The following is a 25,519-nucleotide window of genomic DNA, read 5'->3' as shown; positions in this document are numbered from 1 at the left end:
CAGTTTGTCTGATGATACCAAGCGTAAATTTTTCCTTTGGGTTCCGTGAATCATCCTCTTATTTTTCGCATATTTATTAAAATTGTACTTTGTTCCAGACTATGTTCGAGCTTCAGATAAATTACCTGAACCTCAAATCATAAATACGTTATTGTAATGATAGGGAAGAGAAAAATCTGTTTAGAAGACATATAAACACAATAATTGCAGATTTAAATAAGCATAATATGTAAAACAAACAAGATAATATACTAGGATAACCTGGGAGAGTACTTTTACTTGGAATATTAATATTTTCACAAGGAAGGCTCTTCTGAGAAGGTGGCATTTGAGTTGAAACCTAAAGGTTGAGAAGGAAGCAGCTATTTAATCAATCACAGGAAGGGCTTTCCAGGATTCCAGGCAAGAATTAATTTCTTGAAAGTGCATATCTGGAAAAAAAAGTGTGACCTATGCCACATTTGTTCTTCATTCAGATAAAGTTATCCTGCTTTAGAATATGTTCTCATAAACGCTGTAACATACATAGATAGGAAATGAGAATAGGACAAGAGGGGCACTAGGTAGATAATGACAGACAAAGATCCGTGTTAAAAATAGATGAAAAGTGTGAAGCATTAAGTTAATAGCACTATATTGCAAGGAGGAAATAGTTTTGCAGCGTATAGGGGCCTTCAACATCTTTGGTGATAACTTAATTTAAGCTTTGCCCCTAAAAATTGTCAATGATCAATGCTTCTACTTACTTCAACAGAGAATCTGCTTTGCTTTCTACTTCTTTAGCCCTCACAGGTGGCTACAGAATAGATTTAAGGTTCTTTTCTAACCCCCTTGAGACTCATTTGGTTGAAGTTTCAATCTGATTCAAGGATAAAAAATTGTACATAATTACCTGAGAGAGAGTGTCTTGGATATTTGTTAATTCTCAGAATTTTCCATTAGAAAAAGTCATAATATTTTATGTTTCAGTCTAACTGAATAATTGAATTATGCAATATGACTAGACACAGGAAATTATGATTTTGTCAGCATTTCAGTTACACAATATTATGCTCATATTAAGTACACCACACAGACACCCACACATGCAATTTGTTAGCAAATGAAAAAAAAAATTCTGGAAAAAAACATGCAAAATTTGATAATACAACATCCATTGACATAGGATACTTCTGGTGATTATAGTATAATACTACCAGACATATAGTTATTGGTTGACGTAAGAAAGTGTCATGACTTTTATTTTTTCTGCCAATATATCAGTGGTAAATCATTTCTTCATCTGTTTATAATATATCTTTAATCACTAGCAATTTTGAAACATTTTGTTATAATTTTTATCATATTTTTAAATAATTTTTTATAATTGATGGTGAAGCACTTTACCATCATTTTCTTTCTGTTTATTTTGCTTAGAGTTATTTTATCCTGTTATATCTTCATCATTATTAAAAAAATAGAAAGAAATTCTGGCTAACAACTTTTTCCATATTTCTTGTCCTATAATAGTTTTTTCTTTCCACTTAGACTTTATAATTAAAACATGTGGTAGGTATCTTGTTATTGTTCTATTGTTCTATGGATGACTGAGACTGTTTCCATGGGTGTTGTTTTTAGTATTATGTTTCTGTCTGGCTTCATTCTGAGTGTCTCTATTGTTGACAAGTCACATCTTTTCTTTTTCAGTGTATAATATGTATTTTACCTAGTAAATATTTGATCATATCTTATATTGTATTTTCATCTCTTGAAGTCCCATCTGACATTTTCAGTTTCATTTATTTCTCACAATGTTGGTATTTGTGCTAAATCATTCAGTATATCCAACATCTATAATAATACTTTGAAGGTTGCACATTGCTGCTTTCTCATAGGACTAGAATCTGTGATTGGATGTTGACTATTGTAAATTTTATAATGATTGCTGTGTTTTATTTTTATTTGTTTTCCTAAAAGAAAGTTTTAAAATGTACAAGTAATTATTGACTTTAGTCACCCTGTCGTGCTATCAAACAGTTATCAGTTGCCTCTATTTGAGACTTGTTTTCAAGCTAGCAAAGGGGTTTAAAATAGCTTTATTTCTGAGATTTCTACTGGATGTCTTATGTGTTGTAAAAGGACTTTCCACTATGACTTTTTAGAATTCTAATGTCTTCCTGCCCTGTGTAGTTTCTATGAAATGTTTCAGCTTACAATTTCCTGGTCATTCTTTTAACAGCTTTATGCCATGCACACGTCTAGAGTTCAGCCAAAGTCTCAAGAAAACTTATGGAGGAAAGGATGACCAACAATAAGGATAGGACCTATAGGAAACAAATAGCAATATGCCAAAAGGTTGTTCTCCATTATTTGTGATAACTTTAAATGGACATGGATTACATTCTCCAATTAAAAGAAAGAAATTGACAGAATAAATTAAACAAACCAAAAAAATCATGTGATCCAAATATATGCCATCTGCACGAGTCTGACTCACTTTGTTTAAATAAAATGAAAACAAGATTGAGAATGTACATCCTATTTTAAAAAAAAGAAAAAACCTCTACAAAACAAATATATAGTTTACTAAAATATAGCTTAATGTGTGTTCTGCTGGTAGAATATAGGGTAAGAGATCACTAAAGAAAATAGTAAATCAGAAGAAAGACATTTTGGAAGGAAGTGGTATTTTCATTGAATTCTATTATATGAGGGTTAATTGGCTGATTATAATGAGAACAACAAATTTATGAAGTATTAAAATGGGTCTTTTTTGTAGAGTCATAAAGAATGTAATTATATCTATTAGAAACACTATCAAGTGATAAATATTTTCTCATAATTTATTGGAACAATGTTCTAAGCTAAAGCTATAAATCAAGAGGTTAAATCTGAGGATCATTAAACTGTAGAACAAGGAGGCCATTTATCCATATCAAAATGTAGAGATCCATAGAACGTAACTACCATTGTAAGATGAGAACCACACATGGAGAAAGCTTTTTTCCTGCAGAATGCATTCAACATATGGCTGACAAAATCAGAATGTTTGACACTAGCAGTACCAGCAGGTAGGGATCAAAATAAATGCTGAAAGCAGTATGATCAGCAATTCTCTTTCCTGTGCATTCGAGCACAGCGTACAAAGAACAATATTGTAAATTTTAGTTAAAATATCTTGCTTTTATAATACTTTATAATAATAATTTCTGTGTTTTATTTTTATTTGTTTTCCTAAAAGAATGATAAAAGTTTTAAAATGTACAAGTAATTATTGACTTTAGTCACCCTGTCGTGCTATCAAAGAGTTATCAGTTGCTTTTGCAACTTTGGCAAAGATGTATTTCATTGTGAGTTCGTTACTAAAGTCCCACCCAGGGAGCAGAGGGGGGCCTAGATCTTAACCTTTATTAGCTGCACGTTATCTTTGACTCTTTAAGAATATTAAAATTTCACCAAAATTGTCGAACATAATAGAAATGTACTAAAGAAAAACTGTGATACCGTTATGTAGAGTAAATTTAATGTAATATTCATATATTGACATACATAGAGCTTTGCTATATCAATTGATATGCGCAAACATTCTATTAAGAATTTAATCTATGCTGTATCAATGTAATATGTTATATTTATCCCTGCATTTGAAAAGTTACAACTCTTTTTGTTGTGGAGGTGGTGCTGGTTTTTACTTCAGTGTTTGTTTTAAGGTATAGATATTTTACTTGTAACAGTTTACTTTCAAATGTAATTATACCCCTTCGCATATAAAGTAAGAACTTTACAGTATTTAATCACTCCTGCCATGTCCTTTATAACAATTTTGTTATATATTTTTATTACTCTTAAACAAATAATTATCTTTCACATAGATTTAAATTATTGAAATCACTATAGTTATTTCTGGTGTTGTTCATTCTTTTGTCTAGAATCATGTTTCCATCTGGTATTTTTCCCTTCTGATTGATGGGCTTCATTTATCATTTCTTCCAGTGCAGGTTTAATCATGAAGGGTTCTTTCAATGTTGATAGGTCTGAAATAACTTTATTTCACATTCTTTTTCAAAATATATATTCCCTGGGTAAAGAATCCTAGGTGATAGTTATTCTGTTTCAGTGTTTTGATGCTGTTGCTCTGCTGTATCTTGACTTACAATGTTTTTGAGGAGAAGCTAAATGAACAATGATGTTACATGAAATAAAATGTTATTATTTTTCCTATTCCTCAGTATACAAAGTGTTTGTGTTTTGACTGCTTAAGGTTTTTATCACTTGCTATGTGAAACTGTGTTTTGTTTTTATTTTGTTGTGTTTTCTCTCCACTTTTGTTTGCGGTTTAGGGCTACATATGCTGGTTTGTTACATGGGTAATTTGAGTATCACTGAAGTTCGTTATACGAGTGATCCCATCACCCAGGTAGTGAACACAGTACCCAATATGTAGCTTTTCAACCCTTGCACCTTGCTCTCTCTTCCCCTCTAGTATACCCCAGTATACTGGGCAGTGTCTATCATTCCCACCCATCTTTCTATTTGTACACAATCTTTAGTTCCCACTTATAAGTGACAACATGTGTTATTTGATTTCCTGTTCCTGTGTTAATATGCTTAGAATAATGGCCTTTAGCTGCATCCACATTACTGCAAAGGACATGATTTTCTTCTTTTTACAGCTCAGTAGTATTCCACATATATATTGAATATTTCATATAGTATTCCATATATACTGTATCAGCCACATAGTATTCCACATTATAATCCAATGTGAGATATATAGATATATATATATATATGGAATATGCAAATATATATAGCACACTGGATTACAATGTGCCTTCAGTTAGTTTTCTACATATTGTTTGTACCTGGGATTGTTTAATCTTCTTGAATCTTAGGGTTTTTAATTTTTAACTATTGGAAAACTTTCACCTACAATTTATTTAAATAATTTTAATGTCCCTCTTCTTTGCGGAGTTTAATTACATGTATATATTTGGCTTCTTGAAGTTGTTCAGCTTATTGTTCTCTGTTTTTTAAAAAAATATTTTGATTCTCTGTGTTTCATTTGGGATATTTTCTATTGGTATGTCTACAAGTTCACTTTTTTTTTCCTACAATGTTTAATCTATGAATACAATCCCATGTACTTTTCATCTTTTACACTGTACATCTCTCTGTGGGAATTCAATTTTTTTAGTGTCCTCTGTGCTCCTGCTTACATTTTTGAAAATACAGCATGTACTCACAAAACTTTTAATGCTCTTGTTTGATAATTCTAACATCCATGTCAGTTCCTGGTTAGTTTCAATTGATTGGTTATTCTATTCATTATGGATCATGATTTCCTGATTCTTTGTATGCCTAACAATTATTAAACGTACCCCACATATTACCAATTGTGCCTTGGTGTTAGCTGGATAATTTTGTATTTTGTGAATACTATTAAGCTTTGTTGTGGGATACAATTAGTTGAAAACAATTTAATCCTTTTAGATATCACTTTTATTATTAATCAGGTGAGTCCAGATCAGTACTTGGTCTAAGACTGATTATTTTCTTATACTGGAGTAGGATCTTGAATACTGTACACATAACCTCAGGAATTATGAGTTTTTCTAGTCTGTGTGTAACAAATTGGTATAATCCCTGCCTCTATTTGAGTGCTGGACACTGCTCTCTTTATTTTTAGGATGATTGTTTCTTCAGTTACGTGTGGTTTCCTTTTGTATGTTCTGATCAGTCATCTCTTGAATAATTAAGGATGATTCTCTGCAGAGATACAATGTCCATTGTGCAGATATATAATCTTTGGTACTCCATCCTGCAATCTCCCCTGGCTACCTTTATCTCAGCAGACTCTCAACCATCTCTTAAACTCAGGAATTCTGGGCTTCACTTGGGTTTGCCCTTCCTGCAGTCCAGTCTGTTCACTCTCATAAGAGAGAAAAGAGAAGATATCACAGGAATCAACTGCTTTGTTTTCTGTTTCTCAGTGGGAACTCTCCTTAGTTGCCTGGCACCTGTGTTGTGAAAGCTACCGTTTCATATATTGTCTTTTATTTTCTTTCTCTTGTCTAAATGGGAAGTTAAAATCTCTTCTCAATTACTCCGTATTGTTTGGTAGCGGAAGATAATATTCAGGAAATATTTAGGTGAGCTCTGTAAATATGTTTTCCATTCTTTTTCTTAATCATGAATCTTTAAGCCTCTTACATTCACATTGATATGAAGATTTTTTTTTTCCATTCAAGGTTTGGAACACTTCTTATCCCCTGAACATTCCCACCCCGGCTAATGCCTCTGTTCACTTCTGAGTGTATCATAATTAATCCTCCACATAATTAACCCTCCATTTTCCATTCTTAGTATTCTGCAATCTCTAACTTGTGCAACAGTCATAGCTATCCATTACCCAAAGATAGATCAGAACACTTTTAGCTAAAAATCCTACAGTGGCTTATTTATCAAGATAAAATGCAAGATTTATAAAGGCCTGTATAGTTTTACTTGGCTGAGTTCTATGTTATGAATCTTCAATATATATTTTATTTCTTAATTTTATTTTATGGTCCAACCACCCTTCACTGTTGCTTTTCAAAACAAAAGTCATATTATTATTTAAAAACTGTTATAGTAATAGTTCTCTCACCCTTGAATAGCCTTCCCATAAATATTCACACAGTCTGCTTACTCAATTCTTCAAGTGTTTGCTTAAATAGTGTCTTCTCAGAGGAATCCCTTGAAAATCTCAATTAAAAAATTAATTGTCCTGGCTACTTGCTTCATTTAAAGTAATGGTAAAAACCACAATTACTTTTGCACCAACCTAATATATTCATTTTACTCAATACTGTCAACCATACAAAATAACTCACTTGTCATTCCACCCGTTTTCTATAAGCTTCATGCAGAGAGAAATGTTGGTTAACTTGACAATATCTGTTTACTGATCACATGAATCTATTTATACACGTGCCTTTCAGTGTACAAGGCATTTCAGATAAAATACTGATAAAATATGCAGCCCCTAGCTTTAATTTTAAAAAGTTAATGGAATAGATATGAAGAAAGTTTCTATGTGAGAACACATAGGAAAGGCACCTAAGTTGAACTTAAAACTGAGTATTGATTAATAGTTAAAGTATGAGTACGAATTAGTCATCTGTTAGTGATAGATTTTTATTTAAAGGTAATTAATGAAATTATCTATTTCTGTGCTTATCACACTCTGATTTTTGCTCGTCACATGGAGGTAACAGTACAAATGTAAAGCAATATTGGTTCGTGTATATATTTGTTATCGCATCATTTACTGTTATCATAACCTACAATGAATTTTAAATAGATAATTTGCACATATTTTCCAGGTTCTACATAGAGCATTTTTTACCTCTTTGTTCCTCAAACTGTAGATCACTGGATTCAACATAGGTATTATCAAAGTATAAAATAAAGAGGCCATTTTATCAACATCAAGTGAACGACTGGATTTGGGGTGAACATACATAAAGAAGAGGGTGCCGTAAAATACAGTTATCACTGTCAGGTGAGATCCACAGGTGGAGAAGGCCTTGTACCTGCCTTCTGCAGAATTCATCTTGAGGACAGTGACAAGGATCAGAGTGTAAGACACAAGGACTATCAGAAGAGATGAAATCAAATTAAAAGCTGAAAAGATTAAAATGATCAATTTAATGTCTTCTGTGTATGAGCAGAGCAAATATATCAATGGCCGAGTATCACAGTAGAAATACTTGATGATGTTATAGCCACAAAATGATGAGGTAAACATTTTTATGACAGCCAGCAAAGTCAAAAAGACACTGTAGAGATAAGGTATTGCCACTAGAACTTGACATGCTCTTTGTGACATGATGATCGTATAGAGCAGCGGGTTACAGATGGCCACATAGCGGTCATAGGCCATTGCTGACAGAATGAAAATTTCACTAGTGATAAATATACCGAAGACAGTGAGTTGGGTAGCACACCAATTATAGGAGATTATATGTTGATCTACAACAAGGTTTGCTAGCATTTTGGGTCCCACTGCTGTTGAATAACCAAGATCAGTGAAAGCCAGATGCCTTAGGAAAAAGTACATGGGTGTTTGAAGCCTAGAATCTATCTTTGTGAGGATGATCAAGCCTAAGTTACCCACCACTGACAACATGTATACAATGAGGAGGAACCCAAATAATGGAGCTTGCAGTTCAGGGATGTCCGTGATTCCCATTAGAATGAATTCGTTCACTACTGTCAGATTGTGTTTGTCCATTCAAGTTACTCAGGGAACCTATACTGGGAATAAATATAAAAGTAATTATTAACTTCTAAGAAACATGACAAAAATATGTATATGTATATATACACATGTGTGTGTATATATATACAGAAGTATATATGTGTGTATATATGCATATATGTGTATAAATATACATATACATAACATAAATATGGAATAAATTATATGTACATAATTCTTTTACATATGTAAACATAATTTCATATCTCCAATTTTGGTATTTTTCCATAAATCTTGAAGGTCAAGCAAATGAAACTTTCTTTTCTGTAAATAGATAATATTACCACACAGTACACAATTATTTAATTGTCCCTGAGGAATATTTTAACCCAGTGCATTAAAATAATGAGATATAAGCTAAGATCAAAAACTAACTGAAAAAACTAGTGTAAACACCACCAAATAAGTTTACTTTCAATGGGGGGAAATTTGTTCAGAACAGTATTCATACTGTTACTGTGCCAACAATTTGTCTCACATACTTGTTAGCTGCAAAATGAACGCCATAATTTTAAAACATTCTAACCATCAGAATCATAACCCAAGATTTAACTTAGCATCAGTAATAATGAACCAACTTGGTAAGACAAACTATGGGTTGCAGGGAATCTTAAGTATTTGTAACAAAGGTTTTTATCCTGAATATAAACAATACTTTAGATATTACTTCCTGCTTATGGGTAACAGAAGCAATAGAGAAACATGGCAATGACAGTGGAAATAAGGTCAAGATTCAAAGAAATAAAGTCTTTATATTATAGAAAAATTAATGTCATTAAGAGAGACATTAACATTATTAATATGATTAACATTATGAAAACCTCCTGAAGAAATCCTATGTAGATGCATAGACCCAGAAAGAGAGAGAGAGAAGGAAAGAAAGGGTAAGAGAGAGAAAAAGAGAAAAACTGAAAGAATAAGAGAGAGAAAGAGAGGAAGAGACCAGATATTTGATTTGTTTTACCTGCATGGCCCAGACAACAGATATTCACTCTTTGGATTAAGTTAAATGAAGACCACTTAGAAAATTTGTAGAATCTATTTACTGTAATTATTATGTAAAAAGTACACCTATTTTTATTTTTATTCTTTATTTCCTCAAATATATATATATATTGCTCTATTGCTCCCTGTGATAATTTGAGTTGACAATGTTGTATGACATAGATACTATTATTTATATAATACCTGTCATAGATAGACATCACTTTTTGGTACAGTAGGAAACTCTAAAACTGTGTATCTCTATTAAAGCAACAAAATTAAGATAACAAAACTATCGGAATCTACATTTTTAAGAATACTAGAATCTAGATTTTAGTTGAGATTGTTGTCATGTTTCAATTTATCTGCCTACTAGGCCCATTGCCCAGCACTGTGGCAGCCATGAAGATGGTGACCCACATCATGGTGTGGCTGCCTGGTGACCAAGGGAACAAAATAAGCCTTGTTCTGCAGGAATTGTAGTTGTGTTTTGACCCATCCAGTGGTTCCATGAAGGATCCACTCAGAAATTGGAGCTGGAGTAGTCTCCTGATAGGACTTTGTTGAAACTGTTTAAAAGCAAATATCCTAACTGCAGTTGCATGGGGAAAGGAAATAACAGACAAGTCAAACAGCATATAGACCAATAAGCCCAAAAAAGAAGAGGCTAAGCAAGGAGATAAATGGATGAATAAAAGCTTTGAAAGGCTTCAGAGAATTTTGAGAGCTATACACGTCTAGGTCTACAAAATTGCTCGGAAAAGATGTGGTAAGACCCTAAGATTTCAACTCTGGCTGAGCTTTAGGCTCCACACAAGCAGGAAGTGAAGGCTAAAGGAAGTTTTTAAACTGCCTGGCTAATAGTTTAAGGACTATCCCAAAACAGAGTCAGTGTTAAAAAATATGAGAAGATTATTTTCTTTCTTTTTTTAAAAATTTTCACTCTGGAAAATCACTGGCAGACAAAATGACACAATAGACTTTAATAAACATACATAACAAAGAATTTTCTTTAAGAAAAAAATTAGAAAAGTAAATTTAGGAAAGAATAATATCTAAAAACAATTTAGAAAAAAAAATCAAAACTACGGTCCACAACAATAAGGCAAACCCTGTAGAGGAAATAATACATGATTTCTGAAGAAACCTCATTAAAATACTCAAAAAGCTAAACTTTAAATGAAAAAAAAAAAAAAGTCATGCCAAGACACAAGAAAATATGTTTTATTCAGAAAAGGATAAAAAATAAATTGATAGAAACTATTGTGAGGAAGCCCAGAAACTGGAGTTACTAGACAAGGACTTTGACTTATCAGCATAAGAATAATGAGAGTTCTGAAGGAAAGAAGAGACAGAAAGAGAAAGAAAGAACACTTGGGGAAATAATGACAAAAAATTCGCAAATTTGATGAAAGATGTGAATATACACATCCAAAGAAACTTAATAAACCCAACAGAGGATAGATTCAAAGGGACTGACAGTGCAACATATTACAATCAAAGTGTTGAAAGCACTTTGAATCTTAATGGTAGCAAGAAATAGGTGGTTTAGCACATAAAAGGTATTCTTAATAATATTAATAGGTAACTGTTCATAAGAAACTATGAAAGCCTGAAGGTAGTGGAATGTATATTAAAGTCATGAGAAAAATAAATCCACTAAGAATTGTGTATCTGGCAAAACTATTCTTCAAAATTGAAGGTGAAATAAACTCACACACAAAAGTTGAAGGAGTTTGTCGCTAGCAAACATGCCCTGCAATCAACAATATAAAAAGTGCTTTAGGATGAAATAAAAGGACAAACCAGACACCAACTAGAAGCCATAGAAAGAAATTAAAAACAAAAACCAAACAGTAAAAGTAACTAAATAGGTAAATAAACAGGTGGTATAAAAGCTAAAGTTATTGTTTTGGGGGTTCCTAACTCCTCATTATTTTGCTCTTTTATATGACTTAAATACAAATTCATAAAATACTTACAATTTTTTATTAATTTGTGCACAATTTATAAGGATGCAATCTGTAAAGTAGATAATTTGATAGTAGAGCTGTCTAAAAATTTTTAGGTACTATTGATGTAGTAGGCATTAATTCAAATTAGGTTATTATAAATTTAGGAGTTAAATTTTAATCCCAAGGATAATCACTAGAAAAATAACAAAAATTCAAAAGTCGATATGAGAACACAATCAAATAGCACAGCCTTGTGAGGTTGTATGTTTCCAGGGCATTCAATGCACAGTAGGGTGACTACAGTTAACAGTAAGATTCCAGAAGGGATTTCAAAAGAAAACATTGTTGTCACAGAAGATGACAGCTCCATATATGTTATTGCCCCTCTAGATGTCCTAGTGGGAAAAGACAGGGTTGAAGACAGTGATATTGATGATCCTCACCTTGTGTGAGTCTAGGCTAATGTGTGTGTCTTCATTTTTGCATAAAAAGTAAAAAAAAAAAATTAAAAATGGAAAAAAGCATATAGACTCAGGATATTAAAAAATATTTTTGTATAGCTATAAAATGTGTGTTTAAAGCTAAGTGTTATGACAAAAGAGTCAAGAAGTTTAAAACATTTAAAAGATTATAAAGTTAAAAGTGTACAGTAAGCTAAGGTACTTAATTATTGAAGTAGTAAAAATAATTTGTATAAATTTAGTGTGGTCTGAGTATATAGTGTTTATAAAGTTTGCACTATTATATAGTAATGTATTAGGGCCTTCACATTCACTCACCTTTCACTCACTGACTCACCCAGAGCTGCTTCCACTCCTGCAAGCTCCATTTTTTAGTAAGTGTCCTGTACAGTTATACCATTTTTAATCTTTTATACCATATGCTTACTGTGCCTTTTCTATGTTTAGGTATGTTGAGATACAGAAATAATTACCATTGTGTTATAGTTGACTACAGAATTCAGTACAGTTACACGGTGTACAGATTTGTAGGCTATAAGCAAGAGGCTGTACCACATAGCCTGGGTGTATTTTAGGTTATACAACCTGGGTTTGTGTGAGTACAGTGTATGATTTTTTGCAAAACAACAAAATCATATAACGACACATTTCTCAGAATATATTTCTATCATTAAGCCACCCATGACTTTATTTCAATTTCTAACTTGGCACCTTTATCCCTACAACTCTTTGTCTTAGAGCAGAGGTTTTCTCCAGGTGCCTATGCCAAGACCCTCTACGAGAAGAGAAAGGGGAAACCTTGAGGGTAATTTGCTCCACTATTCAGTATTTTCTAGACATCACCGTCACTCTTTTTATTTCCTCTCCCTGTATACGCACACCTCAATGTCCATAAAACTGCCAGTGCCTATTTTTGCGGGACTCCCTCAGAAGTGAGATAATCTCCGTGTCTTTACTGATCCACTGGATGCTAGACCAATGTGCCAATTCCATGAAAGAAAAGAAACAGGAGGAGTTGTTGCTTTCTCGGGTCTTAAACTCTTGCTTATGCCATTGCAGTAACTGATTAACTCTTTTATTTATGGCTTATTGCCTTAATTAGCTGCACCACCTCGCAGTACAATTTTCCTTCTCCAAACTCAGCTGAGTTCCTGACAGTTTTCTGAGATATGACAACAAAAACACAAGCAACAAAAGTAGAAAGCATTGATAAATTGGACTTTATCAAAATTTTAAACACAAACTTGTGTATATCAAAGGACATTATCAAAGAATAAAAATACAACCCCATAACTTTAAAAAATTATAGTCATATATCTAGTAAGAGTATAGTATATAGAATATATAATGGACTCAAGATTCAACAACAAAAGATAAGCCAATTTAAAAATGGACAAAGGAAAAATATTCTGTATTCATGAACTGGAAGAATCAATATTGTTAAAGTGTTAATACTACCCAAAGTTATCTACAGAATTAATATGATTTCTATCAAAATTATGGTGTCACTTTTTATAGAAATAACCAAAAAATCCCAAAATGCCTATGGAACTACATATTAAAAATCCTGGATAGCTCAGGCAACGTCGAGCAAAAGAATAAAGCTGAGAGCATCACACTGCTAAATTCTGAACTGTTTTACAAAGCTTTGGTAATGAAAGCAGCATGGTACTAACAAAAAATGGACCAAATCAACTAATGGAGCAGAGATTCTAGAGTTGAACACGCAATGGAAAAAGAACAGTCTCTTCAACAACGTGTGTTAGGAAAACTTAACATTCATATGCAGAAGAATAAAATTGGACCCCTGTTTCATACTATATGCAAAATCTAGCTCAAAATGGATTAAAACTTAACTGTAAGACCGGAAACTATAAGAATCCTGGAAGAAAACATAGGGGAAATCTCGATGATGTTGCTCTGTGCAGTGATTGCTTGGATAAGACCCTGGAAGCTCAGGCAATAAAAGCAAAAATATACAAGTGGGATTGCATCAAAATAAAAAACTTCTGTATGTGAAAGGAAACAATTACCAGAGTCAAGAGACAAGCTACAGATCAAGAGAGAATATTTGCATCCATGCATCTGATAATGGGTTAATATCTAAAATAGATAAGAAATTCAAACTCAATAGCAAAATATATATAAATATATAGGCAAAGGATCTGAACAGACATTTCTCAAAAAAAAAAAAAAAAAAGACAAATGGCCTGGAGGTATGTGAAAAAGAATGTTCTAAATCATTAATTATTATGGAAATACAAATTAAAAACACAAGGCGATATCACTCCACACCTGTCAGACTATCATAAAAATGACAAAAGATAATAAGTGTTGGCAAAGATGTGGAGAAAAGAAAACCCTTTCACACTGTTGGTGTAAATGCCAATTTGTACAGCCATTATAACAAAAAATAACTGTATGGAGGTTCCTCAAAATTAAAGATAGAAGAGATAGAATTACCCTATGACCCGGCAATCCCACTTCTGGATATATATCCAATGGATTTAAAATCTGGGTATATATCCAAAGGATCTGAAATCTCATGTTTATTGCAGCACAATTCACAATAGCCAAGATATGGAAACAACCTGTTTACATCAACAGATGAAAGGATAAAGAGAATGTGGTATGTATACACAACGGGATCCTATTCAGCCTTCAAAAAGAAGGAAATTCTGTCATTTCCAACAACATGAATGAATCTTGAGGACGTTATGCTAAGCAAATAAGAAAATACTAGACAAAGAAAGACAAATACTCTATGATGTATTTAATGGAATCTAAAACAATGGAACTCAGAAGCAGAGAGCAGAATGGTAGTTACCAATCTGGGGAAGGAAAAAATGGAGAGATATTGGTGAAAGTGTACAGTTTCAATTAGAGAGAAGTTTTACTGAGATCTAGTGAATAGCATGGTGACTGTTGATAATACTGCATTGCATATTTCAAAATTGCTAAAACACTACATTTCAAATATTCTCACCACATAAAATAAAAAGCATTTGAAGTGATGGATATGTTAATTAGCATGATTTAATTATTCAGCAATGGCTACTTAAATAATAAGCTAACTTTGTATCCAATGTATATATACAATTTAATATGTCAATTTATAATAAAATATATAAAAGTGGGCAAAGAAATTGAACAGACATTTCTCACTGAAGACATACAAATGGCCACCAAGCACATGAAAAGATGTTCAATACCATTTGTCATTAGGGAAATACAATCAAAACTGTAAGGAGATACCCCTTGGTAACCACGGGGATGGCTGTAATAAAAACAAATAAAAAGGAAAATTAAAACTACTGGCAAGAATGTAGAGAGATTTGTACTTTTATACATTGCCTCTGGGAATGTAAAATGATTACACCTATTATGAAAAGAGTTTGACAGTCACTCATTAAGTTACACATAGAATTATCATTATGAAACATATGTAAGTTCAGAGCAGCATTATTCACAATAGCCAAAGGTAGAAATAATCCAACTGCCCATCTACTGATAAAGAATTGTGTTATATGCATTCAATGGAATATTAATCAGTCATAAAAAGAATGAAGTATTGATACATTCTAAATATAGATGAGCCTTGAGACCATTATGATAAATAAAAACTGTCAGGAGTATTGTTTAATTAAAATGTATGTAAAATTTGCAGAATATTAAAACTCATCCACATAGGGAAAAACCAGATCGTTTCCAGGGCCAGAAGGGAGGGGAGAAGGTATAGCAATCACTTAATGGGTACAAGAGTTTCCTTTCAGAGTAGTGAAAATATTTTGTAACTAGATAGTGGTAATGGTTGTACAATATTTTGAATGCATTAAGTGGCACTAGCTTATAAACTTTTAAATGTTGAATTTTATATTATGCAAATTTATGTCAAATTTATTTTATTCCAATAAAAAATTATCTCACATTAGGACTGTTTTGCTTTCATTTACCTTTATGTTACTCATCTTGATAACATACCTGTTATTATTTAATTATAACTAAATTTTGATACATGCTGTTGTCTGTAAATTGGATTTCAATTTATAAAAAATAATTGAGTAATGTTTATTGTGACTACATACTACTGTTTACTACTTCCTTGAGTCACGCATTTTTGAACAGCGAATTCATGTTTTTCATTTAATAAAATAAAATTGCTTGACCATTGTGAAATTACAGCAGCATCAGCATTCTTTGGATTGCACTCACCCTGCAAATAAAAACATCTATTTCTATGGGAACTTTACAATAGTAATAAGCAACCTACAATTATCTCACACTAATGATGACTTATAAAACAATGGCTTTTTTATATCATTTCCTACCTACTACAGACTAACATACTTGGCTTATTCAGGAAAACTGAATTAATTTTCTGGAGACAATGCATTTTATATATATACTAATGGACATGAAAAGTAGTCGTATGACCCATGTTTGGCTGCATAAGTGAGAGGTTGCAAACGTGTTCTTTTCTAAGCTTATGGTAGTAAATACTAGTTTCCCTATGTATGAGAAAATACATGAGCTATTTCTTTAACTTATCTTTACAGTTCCATATAAAGCCCTAAACTCACTTTACTTGATTTTATTTATATTTTCATGATTTTATGTGACTATGAAAATGACCTAGTTCTGGACATTTAAACATTTGTTTTTCAAGAAAATTTTATTTTGTTAGACTCTCTAAACATACAAAAAATCACACTGGACGTATCTTAGCCTTGGACCTTCACTACGAAACTAGGCCAGGTAGAGAGAGAAGAGAAGCTAGCTCATTCCCCAGACCTGCCACCCTCCCCACCCCACAAATACAACTTTCAACACTAAAATAGTCAACAGTAAATGTGTTATGCAATGACAGACTAATGCATTTGTCTACATTTATTTAAACATCAAAGTGAATTTTGCGTGGAAAAAATAGTTTCAGAAATAGCCAATAAATAAATAAGGAGTGGAAAAGACACCTTAATGTTAAGCAAAATATATATTCCTGCTTTGTAATTTTTAAAGGACTGTTCTTTGATTATACCTGTATTTGTGCCGGTTTTAATCTTAGCTCTTATCTCCAGTAGATGTGCATTTGATCATGCAAGGGACAATTCTACAGCGTTTCAAAGACTCTTCTAACCCTCATAGGTAGAGGGGATGATCTGTTCTCTTGCAAAGCAGGTATTACAGTGTGATGGAGGCACTATGTAGTAAAATAGATGCTTTAGTATTTTGCTTTGGTCTTATCTACAACTAAAAGTGATGTTTTGCAAATGACATTGATTCCTTCAATCATACTGGTAAATTTGGGAAACACGTGAACTATGCATCATGCCTCTGAAAGAGAAAATGCAAGAATCATAAAATACTGACATTACTTCAATTAAGAGGTAACTGGAAATCACCATGGAAATCTGTTACTTGAGGTTAAAGTTCTGAAACACATCCAATTAACTACAAATCACAAGATCATATTTGACGTCTTGGTTGAAAATCATCACAAAAATCTTAGGAACCAAAGTGGGAGCTTGCTAACAACACTAACTTCTTTTTCAGAACTTGAGTTCTTGCTTTTTGTTTTTACTATTCAAAGAAATAATCAGCTAACTACAGAAAAGTCATTATCTAGCTTTCACCAAAGATTATACTGAAGATGGTTGCAACATTGCACTAGCTCAGAAACTTCACTTAAAAGCAGACTGTTAAGGCTGTGGCTAAATCACCTACATCAGTTTTTAGAAATTACAGATAAAGGAATATAAGACCATGAAGTGTAACTGGAACTCTGAGGTGTAGTCACAGAAACAGGTGTAGTCTACTAACCTCTAAAAAGGGATCTTTCTGTGCTTTCCATGTGTCCCTAAAGTAACCCAATAAGAAAAATTTATGCGTTTCTTTCCTCCTTTGAGACCCTCCCTGAGGAGATGGAACACAATGTGTTAATTATGCCTAAAGCATTTGGAAGCTTCAAACAAAGCCAATGGGACATCTGCTAATTATAGAATACATTTATATTTCCAAACAAGTAGAGTTATTTTAGTTACCTTTCCACCACTTTTCTTGGTTATATTTTCTCTATCGCAACACAGAGATCTGGAATTAAAACATAATTTTTTTTCTTGTAACTCTTAATATCTCTTTTCCAATACAGTGAATTTTATGGCTTTGTAGCTAAGGATACAATAAAGTGCTTAAACACTGCCTATTGCATTATTTCAAAAATTTACATGAGAAAGTAATAAATGTGTAGTTGTTTTTTTTTCTGTATTTTGTGGGATTTTAGGTTTATTATTGAAGTAGAATATGCATATAAGCAAATAAGTAAATGTCCAAAACAAATTTTTACAAACCTAATTTTTAACTCAACTGTTATAAACTCAACCTACGTAACCAGAATCCAGATTAAACAGAAACAACAATAACAACAAAATAAAACATTGTCAGGACCCCATAAGAATCCTTCATTCTCTTTTCCTCCATGAACTTCTCCCAACACATGCAAAAAATGTACAGCTACTATTCTGACTTCTAACAACATAACGTACAGATATTTTTGTTACATTATATGAGTAAAATCCTATGTATGTTATGTTTCCATTCCTGGGTTCTTTCATTCAATGTATTGTCACAGTAGTTCTACATGGTTCATTCTCATTTCTGTGCACAATTAAACATTATATGTATACCACACATTAGTTATTCATTATTCTAGAGGTTTTATGAATAGTGATGATATGAACATTCTATTGTATGTTTCAATTAACATAAATCTGTATTTCCATTTGCGTATACTTCTTAGACTGGGATTGCTATGTCATAATAAACACAAGTTCAGCATTAGTAAATATTTCCAAATGAGTTTACGGAGTAATTATAGCAACGTGCACTCCAATGAGAAAGACATAATCGTTACAATTGCTCACTATCCTTGTCGAGACCTAGCCATTCTGTATGGTGTGGGTATCATTGTTTCAAATTTCATTATCCTAATGATGAATACACTGAGAACCTTTTCATATGTGCAATGGTCATTTACATATTTTCTTCTGAAAAGTGTTCATGTCTTTTCTCCACTTTTACATTGATTTTCATATCAATTATGTATTTATTTGTAAGAACTACTTTCACATTTTGCAGATGAGGCCTCTGTCAGATACACATGTATATTTGATGAAGCACGTGTAATAAAATGTGCTCTTTTATTACAAGGGTGGCCCTTTTGACACTGTTAATTTTGATGAAAAGGGCTTCTCCAAGTTGATTAATCTTTAATTTTATATTTTTATTGCTTTGTTTATTCTGTTCAAAATTTTGTATATACTCCAATGTCACAAAGATGCCCCTGATGCTTTCTTCTAAAAGCTTTATGATTTGTATTTTATATTTAGATCTTTAAACTATTTGAAATTGATTTTAAATAGGGAATGAGGTAGATGCTTAGTTTTTTAATTCAAAATAGATATATAAATTAATGCCATTTATCGAAAACATCGTTCTTTTTTAGAAAACACTGATGCCTCTATCATGTCAGTTGATAGCATATGTGCGAATAAGTTGATAGTATATGTTTGTATAAGGCAGCCTTAAATCAAGGATGCCTCTTGGGATAATAAAATACTTTTTATCTTTTCTGGTAATTTTTTTTTTTTTTTTTTTTGTATAAATACAAGTGTCTTTCTGGGTTGAGTACTCTGGTTTCTATGGAATTTACATTCGGTCTCTGAGGCATGTCTTTTCAGGTGAATTTATTTTGGTTTTTTCCTACATGTCTAATTTAACATTTTGTTTAATCTGCACATATGGGCTAAAAATTTTGACAACACCCTTATCTTGGTTTCTTTTGATTTTATTATTTTACATATGCAAATGATTTGACTCATTTGTTTTACTTCTGAGTTTTCTGGGAGTAAAAATATACACTCAATGCTGGACATGAGATGGTTCATTGAAAGTCACTAAAGCGTCACCACCAAGTAAAACACTGATCTAAACTCCTGACATTTTCTTTTTTTTAATTATTGTTATTATACTTTTAAGTTCTAGGGTACATGTGTACAACGTGCAGGTTTGTTACATAGGTAGACATGTGCCATGTTGGTGTGCTGCACCCATTAACTCATCATTTACATTAGGAATATCTCCTAAGGCTATCCCTCCTCCCCACTCCCCCGAACCCACGACAGGCCCCAGTGTGTGATGTTCCCTACCCTGTGTCCAAGTGATCTCATCGTTCAATTCCAACCTATGCGTGAGAACATGGGGTGTTTAGTGTTCTGTCCTTGTGATAGTTTGCTGAGAATGATGGTTTCCAGCTGCATCCATGTCCCCGCAAAGGACACGAACTTATCCTTTTTTATGGCTGCATAGTATTCCATGGTGTATATGTGCCACACTTTCTTAATCCAGTCTATCATCAATGGATATTTCGGTTGGTTCCAAGTCTTTGCTATTGTGAAGAGTGCCGCAATAAACATGCGGGTGCATGAGTCTTTATAGCAGCATGATTTATAATCCTTCGGGTATATCCACAGTAATGGGATGGCTGGGTCAAATGGTATTTCCAGTTCTAGATCCTTGAGGCAATTGCCACACTGTCTTCCATAATGGTTGAACTAGTTTACAGTCCCATCAACAGTATAAAAGTGTTTCTATTTCTCCACATCCTCTCCAGCACCTGTTGTTTCCTGATTTTTTAATGAACACCATTCTAACTGGTGTGAGGTGGTATCTCATTGTGGTTTTGATTTGCATTTCTCTGATGGCGAATGATGATAAGCATTTTTTCAAGTGTCTGTTGGCTGCATAAATTTCTTCTTTTGAGAAGTGCCTGTTCATATCCTTTGCCCACTTTTTGATGGGGTTGATTTTTTGTTGTAAATTTGTTTAAGTTCTTTGTAGATTATGGATATTATCCCTTTGTCAGATGGGTAGATTGCAAAAATTTTCTCCCATTCTGTAGGTTGCCTTTTCACTCTGATGGTAGTTTCTTTCGCTGTGCAGGAGCTCTTTAGTTTAATTAGATCCCATTTGTGTATTTGGGCTTTTGTTGCCATTATTTTTGGTGTTTTAGTCATGAAGTCCTTGCCCATGCCTGTGTCCTGAAAACTCCTGACATTTTCTAACAGGATTTATAAGCTTCTCTTTTCTCTCAAGAGATTAATGTATAAAAACGTTACTTTCAAATATTAAGACATGCTAGGTTTTCTGGGATAACAGCTAGCAATACAATATGGTCCATTCTTATATACATTGTTTAATTGATGGGAAAATTACATTAAGAAAAATTAAAAGCTCAAATGGTCATCAGTCAAACTCTCTTAAAAAAAAAAAAAAAAAAGAGCCCTGAAACTAGAGAATTGACATGTAAATTTGTCAAGGTTTTCTATTTCTCTGTTTTTCTTTTCTGCCTATTTTAAATCTACTGACTTTTGTACTGGTGTGAAGCCAAAACTCAATTCTTATGACATTCCAGCCAAGGCATTTTTTTAAAAAAATAGATTTTAAAGAATTTTCAAATCAATGGCTTTACAAGCTACAACAGCTTCATGGTAATTTGGAAATATAAATGTAATTATGTTTGACTAACAATTAGGATAGTAGAATAGTTAAAAGATTAATAGTCTAAAAAACAAAATTAAAGTTTATAAAAGTTTGGCTAACAGATCAAACAAGTCAAACTCTTAAGATCAGGGAAATAATATAAGATGTCTTTGTTAAATAAGATAAAAGTTCACATTGTCTGCTATGCAAGGGCCAAAAGGAAAAAGAAAAAAAAAAGGAAAAAAATCCAGACTTACTAAAATGGTTTCCCGCTCTTATTTGTCTAGTCAAAAAACAAAAGAAAGATTCAAGGCTACTCTTAAATTTGTTTTTCTTGTACAACTCAGCCAATCCTAGCAAAAATGTAAGTGTCAAATATTTAATCCTAAATTTACTTAAAGCTAAAAAGAAAGGGAAAAAAGGAAAAAATAGTGTAAAAAAGTCCAATTGCTATGGAAAGTGCTGCTTTATACAAAATTTTGGTCCACAGCCTTCATTAGATTGCCTATCAGGCAAATAAAATTTAGTCATGTGAGGATGTACCAATTTTATAAAAAATATAATTTGAATACAACTGTTTTTTAATAAACCAGTGAGTTTCTATAGTTTACTGTCTCATGACTAAAACAAAGACTATAAAATCACTGTGTGTATATACGTGTGTTTAGGTAAACTTATTGATATGTAAATATATTGTTGTATGTTGTATCTACATGGTAAAACCTAGTGCAGTTGGCCAGACATTCATTATGAAATTTTATTTAAATTGGCTTAAATAAGTGAGCACTCATATAAAATTATACAATATATAACCCAAATGACTTTTAGTTCATGTGACATAGGTATAGCTTTAATAAATTCACTGCTTTTAAAATTATTGGTAAAGTAAGAAAGAAAAATCTGCAGGATTGTCAACATATATTTCTGCCTGAATTTACTGGTCACTTTTATATTTATCTGGGCTAGATGGTTTAAAGTGTCAAGATTTGACACACAGGTTGTAAAACTATAAACGCAGCCTAAAACAGAATAATCTTTCTGTAATTCTTTGATACATTAAGGGTAATTTTATATTGTCAGTTTAATGAAAACCACTGTATTTTTTGAATTATTGATAAAATACTCATGTAATTAAATTTAAGTTCTTAAGTGAACACCTGAGAGTCACAGGCTATAATTGATAGGAAAATAATTTGAAAATATTCTAGTTTTAATATGTCAATTATCATAGATAATAAAGGTAAACTGGTAAAATTAAATAAAATTTATGTAAATGAGATAAATGTTTATAAACTTTTCGTGTAATTTAAAATTGTAAAGTTATCTTATGTTAAATAAATAATAAACATTCACTAAATAACTGGGTCATTTCCAAATTTAACAAAATCAACTGATTGTTGAACAAAAATACATTTGTTCATGGTTTCTTAAATTATATAGAAATAGTAAATATACTAGAGTCTATCAGTACATACAAAAATTATGCTATAGGAAAACATGTTTTGAAATATATAAAATGGCTTCCATTCTATAAAATACTGATAAATGACAGATGGTTTAACACTGCCTGGTAGATATTAATTAGAATTTTAACTCTTAGTAACCTAATATCTATATAATTCTGGGCCAGAAACAGTGACTCACGCCTGTAATCCCAACACTTTGGGAGGCCAACTCCTGAGGTCAGAAGTTAGACCAGCCTGGCCCACATGCCAAAACCCCGTCTTTACTAAAAATACAAAAATTAGCTGGGCGTGGTGGCACATGCCTGTGATCCCAGCTACTCAGGAGGCTGAGGCAGGAGAATCGCTTGAACCTGGTAGGCAGAGGTTGCTGCGAGCCGAGATCGCATCACTGCACTCCAGCCTGGGCGACAGAGCAACACTCCTTCGCAAAAATAAATAAATAAATAAATAAAATAAATAAATAAATCAAAATCAATATAATTCTGCATAGAAAATGTATCAAAAACAAGATTTTTTTCATAAAAAACTATTTACAAACCTAAAATATGTTCTTTTAAAAATAATATTGTAAAATTCAGAGGTTGTTTAAAGATTATTTCAACAAATAGATTTAGGAAAAAAATTAAAACAAGATAAAAAAACTAGATGAGAGAGATGTAACAAAAGTTATGGGTATGAAAATGTATTTTTGGCAAAGGAGGTTAAAAAATTTTGTAGAAAAAAAATCTTGTGTGATAATTTTTGTACTAAAGTAAAATGCTTGTTTTAAAAGGAGCAAGCATAGGACAAGATTAAAATTCCAAACATGCCAACAATGGTCTGAATAAATCATGAAAACAATTTTAAAGAGGAATTTATAAAAGAAATTTTGTTTGTAATCAGGTTGTCTATAACTAAATGTATAAGAATATTTATAAGTTTTTTAGTATTAAAATAAACTAATATGAAACTAAATCTTTGTCCCTTACAGTAAAACAGTATGGTTTTATTGAAATGTTGATTTGCTTTTAATAAAATTCAAAAAGTTTTGATTTTTAATTTTGAAATCTGTTTCTGTAACAGTCATCTTCTAAACTGCAAACAGTATCTATTTCTGACAAATTTCTTCCTGAGATCCAATTAATTTCCCTGTTTTCAGGTTGGAAATGCTGTCTTTTTTATTTAAAATGATAATATTACTTCTAGAGGTAGATTTTTTCTCTTAAAGTATTTTAGATTCGTATCTCAGAAGTTCAACTTTTGCTGTATCTCACTGCACATGATTTTCAGGTTATATATTATTGCCTTCAGCTTTCTTTCTTTCTCCTTTTGAGAAGGTAATTTGTTCAGTTGTCTGTCTTTTGCACATCTGCATTCTGACCAAAAGACAACTTGAGATTGTTCTGCAGCACATGAGCATATGCAGGCTTTATGGTTTTATAGTAGTTCTTCTTGGGCTCCGTAATCTCAAAGCCAAACTTCCTATAGAAGTCAACTGCCGACTCATGGCTGATCTGGACATGCAGACAGATGTCAAAAGTGCCATATTTTTCACATGTTTAAGACATGATTTAACATTGTAGTTCCTATTCCTAGCCTTTGGTAAGGAGCCAGATATCCTAGTATCATGATGTAAAGTCTTTTCTGATTCTGTGAATGAGCCACCCGAGAGTACACTGCACCTACAGGAACATCACTGAAATAAGCAAGTTTTGATCATTCACCACCTCCATCACATTCTTGTAGAACTTACCATTGTAGCTGACTGAAAAGATCACCTGATTCAGTCTCTTCAACTGTTTGGTGTCCCATCTCCCAGCTTGATCCTGCTACTTTTCATCTTCCCCACCTGCTGAGGCTTTTGTTACCACCAACAGCAACTCAGTCATGGTTGCTGCCCTCAGTTCAAGACACTCAACCCCACAAGATGGCGTCCTCGCCTGGACAGGGAGCTGAGCAGGTGTCAGAGGCAGTCAAATGGGGCTCTGGGCTCTAAAATGAAGATTTTCTGATCTATAATTAAGTTTGAAATTTCTCAGTTCGGCCCATATGTCAAGAACATATGTCTTGTTAAATGATTAGTCTTATTTAGTAAAGTATAAGGGGAAAACATTGTCAAATACTAAGTGATGCTAAATCTTCTTTCAGTTACATTCAGGGCTATGTTATCTATATAGTTGTTTCAAAATCCACATAAACTTACAAAAATCTAATATATTGTCAGTCATAATTTTGGTTAAGCTTAATCTTCTTTAAAGTTATATTTGTATGGATGTATTATTGATGTGCGCATTTTATGATTTTCAGTTGTATCACATTTACAAAAGTCTGATAGCCTTGATGTGATTCAGCCAGTCATAATTCTGATTGATATTTTAAAATGTAATAGGTAATAATAATAAATAAATTTCCTTGTCAATTAAAAACTTTCATCAGATTTTTATCCATGACTATTCTAGCTTTTTGTCATTCACAATTATTGCTTTAAATTCTTCTCTAAAAGTATTTACAATTAGCTATAATCCAAAATTGCCTTTCATGGAAAGGACTCTAACAAGTATTCTTGAGCAGATTTATGACAACTTTAAGGGCAATGACATAAATAAAAATGTCTAGAACTCTGATTTTAAAAACTTATAGGTTCATAAAACTTATGGATTAATAAAACTCATGGTTCATAAAACTTATAGGTTCATAAAACTGCTAATCAAGATCAAGCAATAAAAATAACTGATGAAAATAGTGTTTTTATTATTTTATTTAAAACATTATTTAAAACATTATTGATTCTTTACGTAGTTTGTTTTCAAGATTTAAGAAAAAATTATCTCTTAAGCTATAGATGATTTACACAAA

The 25,519-nt window shown here is 32.2% G+C and overlaps 1 protein-coding gene and 1 pseudogene across 1 annotated transcript; both read right to left on the bottom strand.

Annotated features, from left to right (window-relative positions):
* Positions 1-6,033: 6,033 nt before the first annotated feature.
* On the bottom strand, positions 6,034-8,344 carry LOC102143810 (olfactory receptor 8K3-like). The gene has a single exon (XM_005578876.4). The coding sequence runs from the start codon at positions 8,255-8,257 to the stop codon at positions 7,298-7,300; it is 960 nt and encodes a 319-aa protein (XP_005578933.1). The 5' UTR covers positions 8,258-8,344; the 3' UTR covers positions 6,034-7,297.
* A 15,258-nt stretch (positions 8,345-23,602) lies between these two features.
* Positions 23,603-24,503, bottom strand: LOC102118364 (N-alpha-acetyltransferase 50 pseudogene; annotated as a pseudogene).
* Positions 24,504-25,519: the final 1,016 nt, after the last annotated feature.

The sequence above is a fragment of the Macaca fascicularis genome, chromosome 14, assembly GCF_037993035.2.
Source record: "Macaca fascicularis isolate 582-1 chromosome 14, T2T-MFA8v1.1".
In the NCBI taxonomy this organism is placed as follows: Eukaryota; Metazoa; Chordata; class Mammalia; order Primates; family Cercopithecidae; genus Macaca; species Macaca fascicularis.
This window is presented reverse-complemented; position numbering and strand designations above follow the sequence as displayed.

Coding starts and splice junctions, on each gene's coding strand:
- LOC102143810 (XM_005578876.4), bottom strand. CDS start 8,257: ATGGACAAACACAATCTGACAGTAGTGAACGAATTCATTCTAATGGGA.